General features: G+C 36.0%; 1 protein-coding gene across 1 annotated transcript in view; it reads left to right on the top strand.

Annotated features, from left to right (window-relative positions):
- ZFAND3 (zinc finger AN1-type containing 3) overlaps positions 1–15,686 on the top strand; it is a 309,393-nt gene that overhangs the window by 228,945 nt on the left and 64,762 nt on the right. Inside the window, exon 3 of the mRNA XM_046640155.1 lies at positions 3,185–3,367. Coding sequence (XP_046496111.1) covers positions 3,185–3,367 — 183 coding nt within the window. The remainder of the gene's footprint in view (positions 1–3,184; positions 3,368–15,686) is intronic.

Here is a 15,686-nt window from a genome sequence, read left to right as displayed (position 1 = left end):
TATACCTCCCTTGTTAGGGTTGTCCTGAGGATTAAAGTAAATGAGTTATATACATAAAACATTTAGTTCAGTGCCTCGCACGTGGTAAGTGCAACATAAATACTAGCTATTGTTATGCTCAGAATATGTCATAACAGTGATTCTGAAGAGGTTATAGAGCATAATAACAGCAGCTTCTCTGCAGATCAAAAGATAAGATAATGTGGAGTTGTCAGGATCTTCTTTTTCTTCTCTGAATTAGGGTAATAAAGTATAATCTGTACTTTATAGACTAGCGCTAGATTTTTTTTCTTTTGAGGAAGATTAGCCCTGAGCTGACTGCTGCCAATCCTCCTGTTTTTGCTGAGGAAGACTGGCCCTGAGCTCACATCTGTGCCCATCTTCCTCTACTTTATATGTGGGACACCTACCACAACATGGCTTGCCACATGGTGCCATGTCCGCACCTGGGATCCACACTGGCGAACCCTGGGCCTCCGAAGCAGAACGTGTGCACTTAACGGCTGTGCCACTGGGCTGGCCCCAGCATTAGATTTTAAAAAAATGAAACATAAAGAGACTATATATAATAATTTTCTTTTCTTTTCTTTCTTTGTCCCCTCCCCCCTTTTTTTTTTGGTGAGGAAGATTGGCACTGAGTGAACATCTATTGCCAATCTTCCTCTTTTTGCTAGAGGAAGATTGTCGCTGAGCTGACAATCATTAGCACATTGTCCCTGTGCCAGTCTTCCTCTACTTTGTATATGGGACGCCACCATAGCATGGCTTGATGAGTGATGTGTAGGTCCACATCTGGGATTCCAACTAGTGAAGACCTGGCCACCGAAGCAGAGCATGCAAACTTAACTGCTATGCCATCTGGCCAGCCCCAATATGCGTAATAATTTTAACAGTCATATACTCACCACAGCTTTAAGAAATAGAAAATTACACATAGAATTGAGGACCTCTGTTTCTCCCCCCACCTCAGATAACCACTATCCTGAATTTGGCATCATTTCCACATGTTTTTATCTTATAATTATGTATCCATAAACAGTATATGGTATCTTTACATATTTTAAGTTTTATATAAATATTGTTATACCATATATATACTTCTGTAGCTTGCTTTTTTTCTCTCTACATTGTTTTTGAGATTATTCTATTATACTTGTCCCTTTATTCATTTAACTACCATAGAGCATTCCACTATATGAATGAATATACCTAAATATACCATTCTAATCTATTCTGTGTCAGTGGACATTACCTATAATTTTGAATATTTCTGCATACGTCTCACCTTCACACCCCCCTCCCTCAACCTCTAAGAGGTAACCATTACCCTACGTTTTGTTAGTACTTTTTTATGATTTAAACATACATATTTCTAAACAATGTTATTTGAGTTTTGCCTGTTTTTAACATTTATGTAAGTCCAATCTTAACTATGTTATTTAGTGACTTGGTTTTTCATTAATGTAATGATTTTGAGATTCATTTATGTTGATGTATGTGGCAATAGTTATTTGTTTTCACTATGTATATTATTCCATTATTTGAATTTATTAAAATTTATGGACCTTTAGGTTGTTTCTGACTTTTTACTATTGCAAACAATATATAATTAACATCCTCATACATGTGTGTTGAGTTTCTCTCAGGTGTATACCTAGGAATGAAATGACTTGGGTATAGCTAATGTATGTGCATCTTTATCTTTACTGGATATTGATAAGTTGTAATTTCATTATCATTTAATTATAAATATTATATAATTTTATAATTTCTGATTTGACCTGTGAGTTTGAAGTGTATTTTTAAAATTTCCAAATATATAGAATTTTTTGCTATCAATTTTTAACTTAATTGCTCTATAGTCAGCTAATAATGTCTGTATCTTACTAATTCTTTGGCATCTGTTGAGAGTTTTGCTTTATAGCCTAATGTGTGGTCAACGTTTAGCCAGGTTTTAGTCAGTTTTTATAAATATTCCACATATGTTTAAAAATAATTGATTACTGGGGCCAGCCTGGTGGCCAGTGGTTAAGTTTGCGTGCTCCACTTGGTGGTCCAGGGTTTCACCGGTTTGGATCCTGGGCGCAGACCTAGCACCACTCATCAAGCCATGCTCAGGCGGCGTCCCACATAGCAGACCTAGAAGGACCTACAACTAGAATGTACAACTATGTCAGAGGGGCTTTGGAGAGAAGAGGAAGAAGAAGAAAAAAGGAAGATGGGCAACAGATGTTAGCTCAGGGCTAATCTTTTAAAAAAAATAAAAATAACTAAAAATAAATTGATTATTTAATTGTTGGGTACTTGAGTCTATGTATGCTTATTAATCTTCTCTAATTTTACTAATTATTTTTTGTCTGAGACAGTTATAGTAAAATCTTCCCATTATGATAGTAAATTTGTTTCCCATAAATACAATCATTTTTGCTTTACATATTTTGAGGCTTTGTTATTATGTGCATACAGGTTTTGAATAGTTTTATCTTCTGCTAAATCCTGTTCGTCTGTTTCTTTTACTATTATGTAATGATCCTCCAATACTTCTTTACATTTTCCAACAATACAGTAGCTATTACTGGCTTTTTAATCATGTGCATTTGCTGGTATTTTTTTAATATACCTTAAATTTTTCTTTATCCTGTTTGTTTTTAGTATGTCTCTTGTAAACTGCATAGAATAGGACTTCATTTATTCAATCTGAATTTTTTATCTGTTAACTGCTAACTGTAGTCTATTTACATTTATTACCATTACTGATCTCTCTCTGCTTATTTCTACCATCTTATTATCTGTTTTCTATTTACCCTGCTTTTCTCACTGCTTTTTTTTTTCCTTCTTACTTGTCCTCTCTTGGTTTGAACAACTTGTCTTTATTCCTTTTTTCCTTCTACTGATTGCCCTTAAAAGTTTAACATGCATTTGGCTTTGCAAAGTCCTTTTTAAAAATCAGTATGTCTCCTGTTCTGAACAATATAAAGACCCTGGAAAGCTTTAACTCCAGTTACCCTCCACCAGTGTTATATGTTTTTGACCAGTATTTTACTTCCATTTTTTAATCACTCAAGTTAGTCTTTGTTATTGCTGCTATTACATTTCATTTTTATACTGACTTTCATTGTTTTCTAATACCCAAGGAGATTGTGAGCTCCTTATTTAAACTGGTTTTCTTACTCTTTCTCTTTAGATTTTCAAAAGAAACAACCAGACGATGATTCTGCCCCAAGTACAAGTAACAGCCAATCAGATTTGTTTTCCGAAGAGACCACCAGTGACAACAACAATACCTCGATAACCACGCCAACTCTTAGTCCCAGCCAGCAGCCGCTTCCGACAGAACTGAATGTAACTTCACCAAGTAAAGAGGAGTGTAAGTGCCCAGATCCTGTGAAGTGGTAGAGAAAGCAGCCCAAGAATTATGTCATGAGCTTCTTGGTGTAATGCCTTGTCCCAGAAAAGAAGTTAGCAGATCTTGTAATTTAAGATTATGTGTTGACATATAGGCCCAAGTCAGCAAGTTAGAGAATAAATTTCAGCCATTCATGGAGCTTAAGGTCTTCTTAAAAGATGGCCTTTTCTGATGACTGTCAAAGTACATGAGGTTTTGAACCAGTGTGGGGCAGTGGATTCATGCCAGAATCCACTAGGGATTTTTAAAACAATTTTAATCTTCATCACCATTCCTGAGTCTAATTTAATTGGTCTGGAGGGAGGCCCAGGAATCTGTTGTGTTTAACGCTGCAGAGGATTCTAATGTGCAGCAGGTATTGAGAACCACTGGTCTAGAGGATGCATCCCTGACTTAGGAACCTTGGACTGAAACCTTACTTTTGTCACTAACTGGGCCTTGACTGTTTCTAGGCAATTAACTGAGATAATAACACTATATACTTCATTGAGCATGGGGTATTTGAAGGGAGGAGGAGATGGTTTCTGTTACTGTTCTGTAAGCCCTCAGTGTTAGCATACTACTATCAAACGTGTGATGTGGAAGTCCATTGTCCACTTAATCTTCATAATACCATAAACATCTCCTTTAGGGCACAACTACAACTGACAGCGTTTGTTGAAAATTACAGGGATGTTATGACATTGCAGTTTTGCCTTTTAAAAGCTTTACTTAACAGGTTGAAATTTGGTGTTTCAAATTTAATAAATACCTAGAAATCATTGAAATATGGTAGGTTAGAATATTCTGTCTACTAACTTTGGAAAGATTAACAGAGAAAAAATATTTATCTAAACCTATCACAAACCACAGTATTAGGTAAAATTGAGAATATAAATGTAACAAAGGCTGTAGTCCCTGTCCTTAAAGAATTTATTGTTTAGCAGGGGAAAGCAAATGTATTTATGTTAGTGGTTCTCAACCAGGAATAATTTTGCACACCCCCGCCCCCAATGCTGCTAAACATCCTATACTGCATAGGACAGCCTTCCACAGCAAGGAGTGTCCTGCCTGACATGTCAGTAATGCCACGGTTGAGAAACCCTGATACGTGGTTGTTTGCACCCATTTTAATAATCTTTATTATGTATTAAAGACAGTGACTGTTGAAGAAGAGTGTTGGTTTACTGGAGAAAGTGGTGTGGAGACAGACACAAGGTGGTGAAAAGACATTCTAGACAGGGTAGAAAGAGCTGTGGAGGAAAGCTGCGTGGAGTTCTAGCAATGGCAAGTGACTCCTTCAGGGCCGTTTATGGAGGACAAGACTGCAAAGGCAGATTATGGCCAAGTCATAAAGCTCATAGCTAAGATGTTTGATCATGTAAGATGTTAATCATGTTTTTGAGCAGAATAAGTAATATTATTACAGTTCTTTTGGAGAGGTAACCTGGCAGCGTTGAAAAAGGGAAGGACTATACCAGAATAACATTGTAGAGAGAGAATTTTTTAAATATTATAACTTATTGAATAGAGGCCCAGGGGAAGGTGTAGGAATCATTTAAGAGGATTAAAAAGATGAAAATGGTAGTGGTAATATTAAGACAATAAGAAGTAATAATAATAAGAAGAAGAAGACAATTTTAAAAATCTGTTCGGGGTCATGTACTTATTGAGGAGCTGATGAAAGCTGTGGCCCCTTATCTCAGAAAAATACACAGCATACCATCTGTTTATACTCTCTTTTGAATAAAATTCTTTTAAAGCTCACTGTGGGCTTTAGGTTAAGAACTCCTTGTCAAGGGAAAGGTTGGAGCTGGTCAGGATCTCATCTGGTGGAACCACATCTATTTGGATCAACACATACCAGGATCAGTCCACGACAACCCAACCTGAGCAGCCAAAATGCACCTGAGACTGAGATAACAACAGCTACCGTTTATTGAGTGCTTTATGTGCAAGACATTGTTCTATATGTTTTGTATAGTTTATCTTTTGTTCCTCATGACAACCCAGTGAGGTAGGTACTATCATTACTCCCATTCTGTGGATAGAGAAACAGGCACAAAGAGATCAAGTAATTTGCCTGTGGTCACAAAATAGTAGATACCAGACCCAGGATTCAAATTCAGGCGTTTGGCTTCAGAATCCATGCTTGTCATCAGTTAATTCACAATGTGAAATATAACTGCCACAGAGAACAGAAATATTCGTGTTGGCAAGACCAGCACTTTTTCTCTCTGTAATTAAGGTATGTGGAAACTCAAATCATAACCAAAAGTTATTCTATAATTCATCATGAAAAATCCTTCTAGCAGGGATTAGAAATAAAAATATATCCATGTGACAAACATTTTCTCTGGAGGCAGACCTTTATGGGAAGCCAATCCATAACAAGGATTTATATAGCAAATGGCAAAGCGTGGAGTTAGGTGAAGTGAACTTTTAATTGAGTCAGGCTGATTGTCAGGTGCTCTTTAAGGACATAGAGGAAAAGTCTTGCATTCAGTGCAAGATTCCATCTTCATACCCTTTTCCTCCTCCTCATCCTGGGCTTAGACCTGCCCTGAAATCTGGAGCCCTGAGGACAGAACACTTCCTGTGTTTCTGTAACTTGCCAGTCTAGGCCACTGTAGACTGCCATGTTTTTTCTTTTGCTATATAAATACCTTCAATCTGATTAAGGATGTCTAATTGTACTAGCTTCAGATCCGTTTGTGGTGACTTCACATCTTTACGACATTGTATGTTCATGTTCCAGTTAAACTCTCTGAAGCTAATCTTATTTCCTAATTCTTTTGGGGCTTGCTATTGTAATCCTTGGGTTTTCACAGATCTGGGAAAGTGAGGAAATTTGCTAATCAGAGATATGACAATGACTTAAGTGTTCAACTGGGCAGTTTGAGTTGGAGCGTGGGAGAGAGCAGTCAAAGTCAGGTTCATCCACATGGAGATGATAGCCGAAGGCTAAGGGGTTAAATGAGATTGCCAAGGGTGAGAGCAGAGCAAAGCAAAGCAGTGAGTGAAACCAAAACAGAGGAGGCAACTGAAGAAGTCAGAGACGGGGAGAATGATAGTGGGCAAGGTCACAAAAGCCGAGGAACAGATGTCAGCTTATGGTGTGGGCTTTAATAATAATAATGAAAATGTTAGCTCGCATTTATGAAGTGTTAGCTATATTCTAAGCACTCGTCTAAGCTCTTTAATGTACTCACATTTAATTTTCACAGTACCTTGTGAGGTAGATGCTTTTATTATCCTTTTTTTACAGATGAGGAAGTTGAAGCATAGAGGGGTTCAGTAACTTCTGCCCAAAGATGCAGAGCTCCTGCTTCTCAGTGTAGCTCGCATTTCAACCCACTAATTTGGCTCCAGAGCCTGTGCTTTCAACTGCGGTAGAATATTGCCTCAGTGTTGTGAAAATGCTGCAGAAACTATAAACTGACAAGAGACATTTGGATTTGGTGATCATGAGATTGATTTAATAAGCTATTTCAGTGGTTCGTGAGTTCATTTAGCAGTCTTTGCTGAGAGCCCACTGTATGTTAGGCACTAGGTTAAGTGCTGAGTACAGAAATGAGTAAGATTAGATCTCTACCCACAGGGAGGTCACCTTTTCAAATATATATGCCTCTCCCTGAGATTATGGATTGTTCTCCCAGACAGGTGCATAGGAATTTTGGGTGAAAGGGAGGCAACAGCAGGAGCGGTGGTTAATAAGCATGTCATTTGCAAAAGCTTTCTCAGGTGGATTTTGCTACCTCACCTAGGTGAAATCTGTGCTAGAGTGAGGAGATTTGTGCCTGGTTTGTGGGTGAAGGATATAGGGATGAGAAAAATAAGAAAGGCTTGTTAAAGCTGTCAAAGCTGTCAGGGCAGATGCATTATAAGTCAACATGAGATAATTAAAATGATTGCCGAGTAGCAGTGAAGACCCAGGTGAGATTAGACAGCCTGATCCATTGACACCTTGCAAATTTCTTCAGCTGTGAACTACTTAAGAGAAGAAAGATGGGGGAAGAGACAGCAGGGGATTACTTATACTGATCTTTTAGTATCCTCAAGGGACCAGAATTTTATCTGTTGGTCCTTCTTAGCTTTCCCTAGATGGGTATGAAGAAGTAGAATGTGGGAGTTACTGGAAAATGAGTTTGGGGTTCCAAATCCAAGTACTACATAATTTGTAGACTATACCGTAGTTGTGGATCCGTTGTTATTGTGTAGAACTGGAAGTGCTGTGTCTTCTTTGGGACTTGTGAAAAGGTTTTACTTCTTCCCTATTAATCAAGAGAATAGGTGTTGCTTATATCTGCTTTCTGTTTCTCCCTGTTAAATGAGTATGTGAACAGAAAGGTGATGAGAGTCTGGGTACGTTAATGCTGTTTTGAAAAGACTACAGATGGAGTAATAACCATTGACAAAAGTGTGTAAAGCAGAGAAACAGGACAGATTTTTACCCAAAAGAATTTCTTAAAACACCTGACTGAAGGTCAAATGAAACATAACCAAAAGCTCCAAGTGATATTTCTTTGTCTGAACACACACATCTCTTCCTCTGCCATTTTGCATGTGTCTACAGAAGAGTCTGTGGAACTTTAGCCATTAGAAACATGTTCAAAAAACAGAGTAAAAATTCAAATAGTGACCAAAGGACTTGTCACAGCATCTAAATGCTATGATAATGGTAACAGCTAACACTAGAGTACTCATCAAGTACCAGGCACTGTTCCAAATACTTTATCTGTGTTAAGCTACTTCCTCTTCATAATTACCCTGTAAGATGTGAGTACCATTAACCTATCTGTTTCAGAGATGTGGAAATGGAGGCACAGGATGATTCAATATCTTGTCCAAGATCACAGAGCAGCCTGGCTCTCCAGCACCACAGCATAGTTGCCTGTCTCTATGGTGATTTATAGTATAAAGGAGATTGCATGCAAATACAAACTACCAAAGAAGAGGTGTTGCACAAACAAAAAGAACGAAATAACATTTTTTTCTACTATTCCTACTACCTGTTTACTCTTCTCCCCAGAAACCAGGTTTTTCATATAGGCGATCAAGTGTGATTTCTACTTATGTTTCTTGACCCAGCTTTTGAAGAGAGGAAGGATAATGTCTGTTGTAGATAGAACACTGAAACCAGTTGTTTTGTTGTTATTTTTAAATGATGGCAGTTGACTGATCAATTTAAGTCAGAGTCTTACCAGATTGGACTTAAAAGATGAGAAAATGCCCTTTTCTTTATGTCTCCTATAAATCAGCTTTCCTGTTGTCATGCTCTTAAAGGCGTGGGCATCATTACTTACGACTTGTTTGGGAGCCTTAGGATGTGCATGCCTAGCGATGTTTTATGTTTGCTCCCCGCAATCCCACTACATATTGTATGGTAATTGAGGTTTTGGAGGAGAGTTGGCTGGTCTGTTTCTTTCTAGGCAGCAGAGGAAGAGAACTGACACCCACTACTAGGGAAGAGTAATGGCAAGAAATGGGCTTGTTTTCAAATATTCGGATTTTCTAATCTAGCAGTTAGAGAGGGGCCACTTCATACAGAACACTCTACTAAGCTCTTTTGAGGCGCATACTGAGAAATAAAGAGCAACCAACATATATATAAAAGTATAGTTTACAAGAGGAGTTGACAAATTACAGCCCGTGGGCCAAATCTGGCCCTTCACCTGTTTTTCTAAGGCCCACAATCTAAGAATGATTTAAAATGATTGAAAAAAATAAAAGGAACAATATTTTGTGACATGTGAAAATTACATGAAATTCAAGTTTGAATGTTCATAAATAAAAAATTTATTGGAACACAGCCATTCTCATTCCTTTATGTGTTGTCTCTGGCTCTTCTGCACTACAACAGAATCTCGTAGTTGCTACAGAGACCCAGTGGTCCTTTACAGGACCACTGTAAAGTTTGCCAATCCCAGTTGTACAAAGCTCTTTGACAAACATTATTTTCCTGGGATCATCCAGACAGTGTGCAACATAGGCAGGGCAAACACTCTCCTTCCTGTTCCACAGATGAGAAAAAGGTTTGCATGGTGACCTGCTTTGAGTCACAGGACAGGGCTAGAACTCAGCTCTGGGCGTTTTTCATCCATAGTGCTCCAGCTTTTTCCTATTCTCTACTGCATCTACCCAAGAGATACTTTTGTTGTAGTCAAAAGAAAATATACAGAAAAAGTGAGAACCATACTAACTGAATGTTAGTGAAGATTTTTAATCATTAAAGCTTCATTTCTAAGTGCTGGCTGGATTTTCCTTTAATATGACAGTGATTCCCAAAATAGAAATTTGAGAACATTCTTTATCTGTGGTTAAATTAATTTGGTTGAACAAAGATTTCCGTTGTTGCCTTGGAAACTGGTTCCTGGTGATACCCTAGCTCCCCCAGGCATTTAAAAAATAAAGTAAAATGGTGGTGCATTTTAACAGATGTCGTTACTCTGCTGCCCTTGGACCTTTGAACATGCACTGGGCTTCATTGACTACTCCTCTTCATTCCTGTCTGACGAGTCCTTATCTGTCCCCTGGAAAATTAGTATCACTGCCACCAAGTGACTAAACTTTTTGTTTGTTTTACCAATTAAATTGCTAATAATCCCTAAATGAAACTAGTTTTCCTTTTTTTGGACTATGCCTCCTTCAGAAGACCAGATACTGGGCAAACAGGCTGGCTTATTCTAGTAGAACATTTAGAAAATATTACCTATTAAAAAATATTTTATGACTTCCTGCTGGGCTGGTTTTAAGTGAAATATGGTGGGGAGATTTATTTACAATTCTCTATGTATTTCTTTATCTTCCCTTTTCTCTAATGAAGCTCGAAGCATCAGGCTGTTTATCAGAGATAATTATACAACAGATGGAGCTTTTCTGATATATAATAGTCTCAAAGTGGAAGATTCTTTCCCATAATGAAGAATGCCCAAACTTTAAATGTCTCTTTTGATTTTAATTTAAAGGTACTTTTTTTCTGTGCATTTATTTATCCTGAAGCTCATTCTGTAAAGCATACTGCTTTTATTAGGGCTGTGTTCTAAAAAGATTGATACTTTGCAGTTTAGTATGATAATGTACAGTTATATGCAGTATTGAATTGAATGGCTATAAGTCACCAGGAATCAATGTATGGGATCGTTAAATTAATCCCTGTCAAAATGCAGAAGGATTTGGCAGTTTAACAGTGTTTTCTTATAGAAATTATTTCTATTCCATAATGTTAGTTGGGTTGGAATGTCTTTAAGCACTTATAGTTTCATCTGACCTTCAACTTGTAGTGAAAATAAAGGCCAAATTAAAGCAAAACAGTGATTTTTAAATTACTCCTTTGCTGGCTTCTTTTTTTCTTTTCCTTAAGTTTTAATCCTATTTTTTAAGTATACAAGTAAAGCAAAGACTATGTAGAATAGACGGTGAAAATACTCCCTGAATACATCCACCTAGCCCCACCAAATTCCTAGTCCTTCCAGAGATAACCACTGTTTTTATTCATCTTCAGTTATATATTCTTTTTCTATGCAGTTATATATATGTTTACATACATATGTTTTATTTTTATACAAATGAGAGCATACTCTACATATTGTTTTGTAACATGTTTTTTTATTTAACAATATGTTTGAGAGATCTTTCCAGATCAGCACATAGAGATCTGCATAATTCCGTATTCCATATTATTATTTCATGGTATTCCATATTATCTTCATTATTATTATTATTATTATTATTTTCCTTTTCTCTTGAGGCTGTTTCTCATATTCCATATGCATAGTATTCCGTATTATTATTATTATTTTTTCCTTTTTTCTTGAGGCTGTTTCTGATATTTCACTACTATAAGCCATGTGGAGTAAATATTTTTGTATGAGACTAATGGCGCATGTGTCATTTTTCCATGATAAATACATGGAAGAGGAACTAACAAGTCAGAGAATATGTATATTTTAAATTTTGTTATACATGGCCAAATTAATTTCCAAATTGGCATTACCACTTTATACTCCTAAGAATAGTGTTTGAGAGTGTTTCCCATACTTTTACCGATGGTAAGTGTTCCTTTTTTTTTTTTTTTTTGGTAACAGGCAGTAGAATAACTCATTTTGACTTGCATTCTCCTGACATCTCCTGATAGTGAGATTGAGCACTTTATATGTTTATCAGCTATTTATGTCTCCAGTGATTTGCCTAATCCGTATTCTATGCTTTTTTTTTTTTTTTTTTTTTTTTTTACTATTAGCCATCCTTTTCTTACTAATTTGTAGGAGCTCCTTATATATCCTGGATAATAAATCTTTGTTACATGTCTTGCAAATATTTTCTTCTGGTATATCACTTAGCTTTTAATTTTGATTTGGGTGCCTTGTATTCCATTAGAAAATTTACAGATTTTTAAATTCAAGTCTGTTGTCTTTTGTCTTCTAGATTTGTGTCTTTCTTAGAAAGATTTTTCCATCACAGGGTTATAAAAATATTTTTTATAATACTTTTATAGTTTATCTTTTTCTATCTTTAGCTCTTGAACCCATCTGGAATGTATTTTGTATATGATAGGAGATATAAGGATTTACCTTTATTATTTTTAGAAGTGGACAACCGATTATCTCAAAAGCATTTATTAAATAGACCTGGTTTCAAATGCCAGTATTACTATGTAAACATTCATCTGTTGTTAGGCTCTTTTATTTTGTTACATTGGTCTGTTGTGTGTTCCTGAGACTGGAATTTGTGGTACATTTTGATGTCTGATAGAGCCAGTTCCTCTAAATTTTGTTGGCTATTCTTTTGTATTTTCTCTTCTTGATGAATTTTATAGTCACCTTGTCAAATTCTGTTGAAAATTACAGAATGATTTTTATTGGGATTGCATTGAATATATAGATTTATTTGGGAAGAATTGACATTTTAAAACACTTTTGCATATTCTCATAAAGAGTATTGTTTATCTTCATTTATTCAAACCTTTGGATATTCTTGAGTAAAGATATATCATTTTCTTAGTATAAGCCTTATACATTTCTTGCTATAATTTCTTCTTTAGGTTTTTATATTTTTTTCTTCTTCTCATTCCAAACGCTAATGAGACTTCTAGTAATAATCAGAGGAGTGTTAAATTTTATAAAATGCTTTTTCAGCATCTATTGACATGATCATATGGCTTTCTTCTTTAGTATGTAATCTCTTAATTTTAATACTTTCAGTATTAAACCATCTTTGCACTCCTTGAATAAACCCTACTAGTTCTTTCAGTGTACTTCTGGATTCAAAATGCTAATTTAAGTTTTATATCTTTTTAGAAGTGAGTTAATTTTGTGTATACATTAGTTTCATAAGAAGCTTTTCATTTTTCCTGTATCCTAACACAGCTGTTTGTCTTACGTAACATCTCTATTCTTTGAAAGCTTGCAGAACTTATTAAAAAACTGATTGGCCTGATACCTGATATTGGAGTATTTATGTTTTCTACTTCATTTAAATTCAATTTTGGCAGTTAATAGTATTAGGAAAACATCTGTTTCATTTAGATTCCTAAATTTATTGTAATAAAATGACAATGTTATTTTTAAAATTTCTTGTATTAAAGGTGCTTTTAACTTTACAGTGTGTATTGTACCAAGTACACAAACTAAATCTTATTCCTGATTACTCTGATATTGTTTATATTTCCTAATTATCTTTATTTATGATCCTCAAGTTAGTTCAATGGAGAAATATTAAAGGTCTTGAAAGTTGTCATTGCCACTATTGTGTTTTCATAGGATGACAGCTGTAATCTTTAGACTGTTCTTACTTCTAATCTTGCCCTAGTCCATGAACTTGGCAGATGAATCTCCCCTTGATAGCATGTTAAACAGAAAAGGCAATTCTTTCAATGACTCATCACTGCCACATCCAGATTCTTAATCTTGTATCAGACGTTCTCCCCCATAATCTGGACCCTCTTTGTATCTGACCTGCATACCCTTCCCAGCACTAATGCTCAGCTCTGAACCAAACCAGATCCTTTTGTCCCCAGAAGACACTGTGGCATTCATATTATATTTTTATTCATACTCTTGGAAGCCCATCTCAAAACCATTTCATCCACACTGATTGCTTCCTCCAAGGAATTCCTCTACTTCCTACCTGCAACATCTAATCACATATTGTCTTGGTTACCTCTTTGACATGAGAATGTTCTCTCTCTGTGCCAGTTTAGAGGCTAAACCCAAAATTAGCAGAGACTTTATTTGATGCTGCTTTGCTCTGCCCCAGAGCACCCAGCACAATGCTGGCAAGGCAGTACTCAATAAATGCTTACTGATTTAAATATTTAGAAAAATTTTCTCATTTTTCTTACTTTTGGAAACCTGCTTCATGTGTTTTGATACATTAAAAAGAGGCTTCTCACGCCTGAACCTGATTTTGAACAGCTACCTTACATTCTTTTATTATTTTCTATGCCAGTCAGTAACCCCAAGATGAAGCAACTCAAAAAGGCAGTTTCTGTACTAAATTTTGAAATTCGGTTGTCATTTTGTGGTGACAGTACATCTCTTTTAACAGAGCATTTAGAATAATGGGAGACTGTCTTTTTTTTTTTTTTTTTTTTAACTGTGCAAATAACCACCTGCCTGTTGTGGAATAAGAGTTTTTGCTCACAGGTATTTCTTTTATCACTTGAATTTCCCCCTTCAAGATTCCCATTGGCAAGAAAGAAGACTTGCAAACTTTAAACACCCATTTTCAAGGATCTGTGAAGAAGTCTGCTAGTCTGAAAGGTTAGTTTCCCCATTTCCTCAGGCACCTATGAGATTCTACAGTTATTGATATTCAGGCCAGCTTTTGAAGCAATTTAGAATTTTTTTAATTCCAAAATATCAATAGAAATACTTCTCTACATAATCATCACTACGCCCCCTCTCCCGGTTTGCAAGTGCAGAGTTTTAAAATGCTCTTATTAAATGAAATGCTCTGTACTTGGCTGTGAAAGTAGAGGTCGCAGTGAACAGCTGCACTTCACACAGCTTCAGCCTTTTGCAGTCATCATATTGTTTTTATTTTGTGTAGATACAGGTAATGGGTTACACTGTGCTGATTTTTAACTAAATCTATGCTTTAGTTTTTCAACCAAACATAAGTGTTTGGTTGAAAAAAATCTGATTACGGGCATCTTTTTGGGTTTGTTAGTAGTTATTTTAACCTTACATGAATATATTTTAATTATGTTTGTGAACTTCTCTCCAAAAATTCAGAGCTACCAGTGCCAAAAAATGACTATCTATGACTTTACATTTTGTATTCATGTGCTCTGTTACTTGATAAGCCATTTTACTTTTGATTTATCAAAAGGATAATTCTTTAGATTTAATAAAAACAATAGGATACCACCTTGGAAAGAAATGTTTTAAATTCCAAAATATCAATATAAATACTTCTCTGCATAATTCAAATTGTGACATTTTCAACTGTTATTTACAAAGAGAAGTCGTATGAGTAAGACCTGCTAGTGTTCACATCTGTAAAACAAGAAGGTTGGACTAAGATACCTTCCATTAAGTGTCAGTCTGAACACCTTGCCAGCTGTGGTACAGCTCCCTATAGGAGGGGCTCAGCAAAGGGTCAAGGAAGAAGGGCATCTATGTTCAAAATTCTTTTCAAATGTCCGCAGGGCAATACTTATGACCTAAATAGAGGTCTTTTTCCATTTTCTCTGAAGCCTCTTAGGAAGAACATGCACAAATCACTTCCCTTTCTGAGGAAGGCGTTGCAGCCTTTCAGTTGCTCATGTAAGTCAAGATTTATGAAAACGCTCTTGGTAGCAGAACTATGTCAAAAAAATAAAAGCTCTCCTAATGCTGAGTGGTTTCACCAGTAATGTTTTCATGTGATTGGTTCTTGTGTTGATGGTAAAATGCAAATATAGAAATCTGAGTTGGGCCTTAGTTAAGCCTGTAAATAGTCAGAACTGAAAAGCCTAAATTGGAGAAGTGACAGCTCCTGATTTCATATCCATACTAAATATGCTTTGTCACAGAGAGAAACAAAAGTATCTAAAAAATAGAACTGACTTTATAAGCCAGGTGATATTTTGACCTCTCAAAAAAGCTTCTAGTTTGGATCTCAAAGATGGTGCTGTCTTAGATTTTCAGTGTTAATTACTATTGGACTTTATCACATTTTAGCGTGTTGGTGGTGGGTGTTTGTCAGTATCTTAATATAGGGGAAGGTTTGTTTTGGTCATAAGGGTTCTAGGTGAAAGATCATGTCTGAAAACTAAAATTGAACAAATTTAACTGCTTTCCCCGAGTTCCATGAC

The sequence above is a fragment of the Equus quagga genome, chromosome 15, assembly GCF_021613505.1.
Source record: "Equus quagga isolate Etosha38 chromosome 15, UCLA_HA_Equagga_1.0, whole genome shotgun sequence".
In the NCBI taxonomy this organism is placed as follows: domain Eukaryota; kingdom Metazoa; phylum Chordata; class Mammalia; order Perissodactyla; family Equidae; genus Equus; species Equus quagga.
The sequence above is the reverse complement of the archived record's forward strand: the minus strand, read 5'-3'. Positions and strand labels throughout refer to the sequence as shown.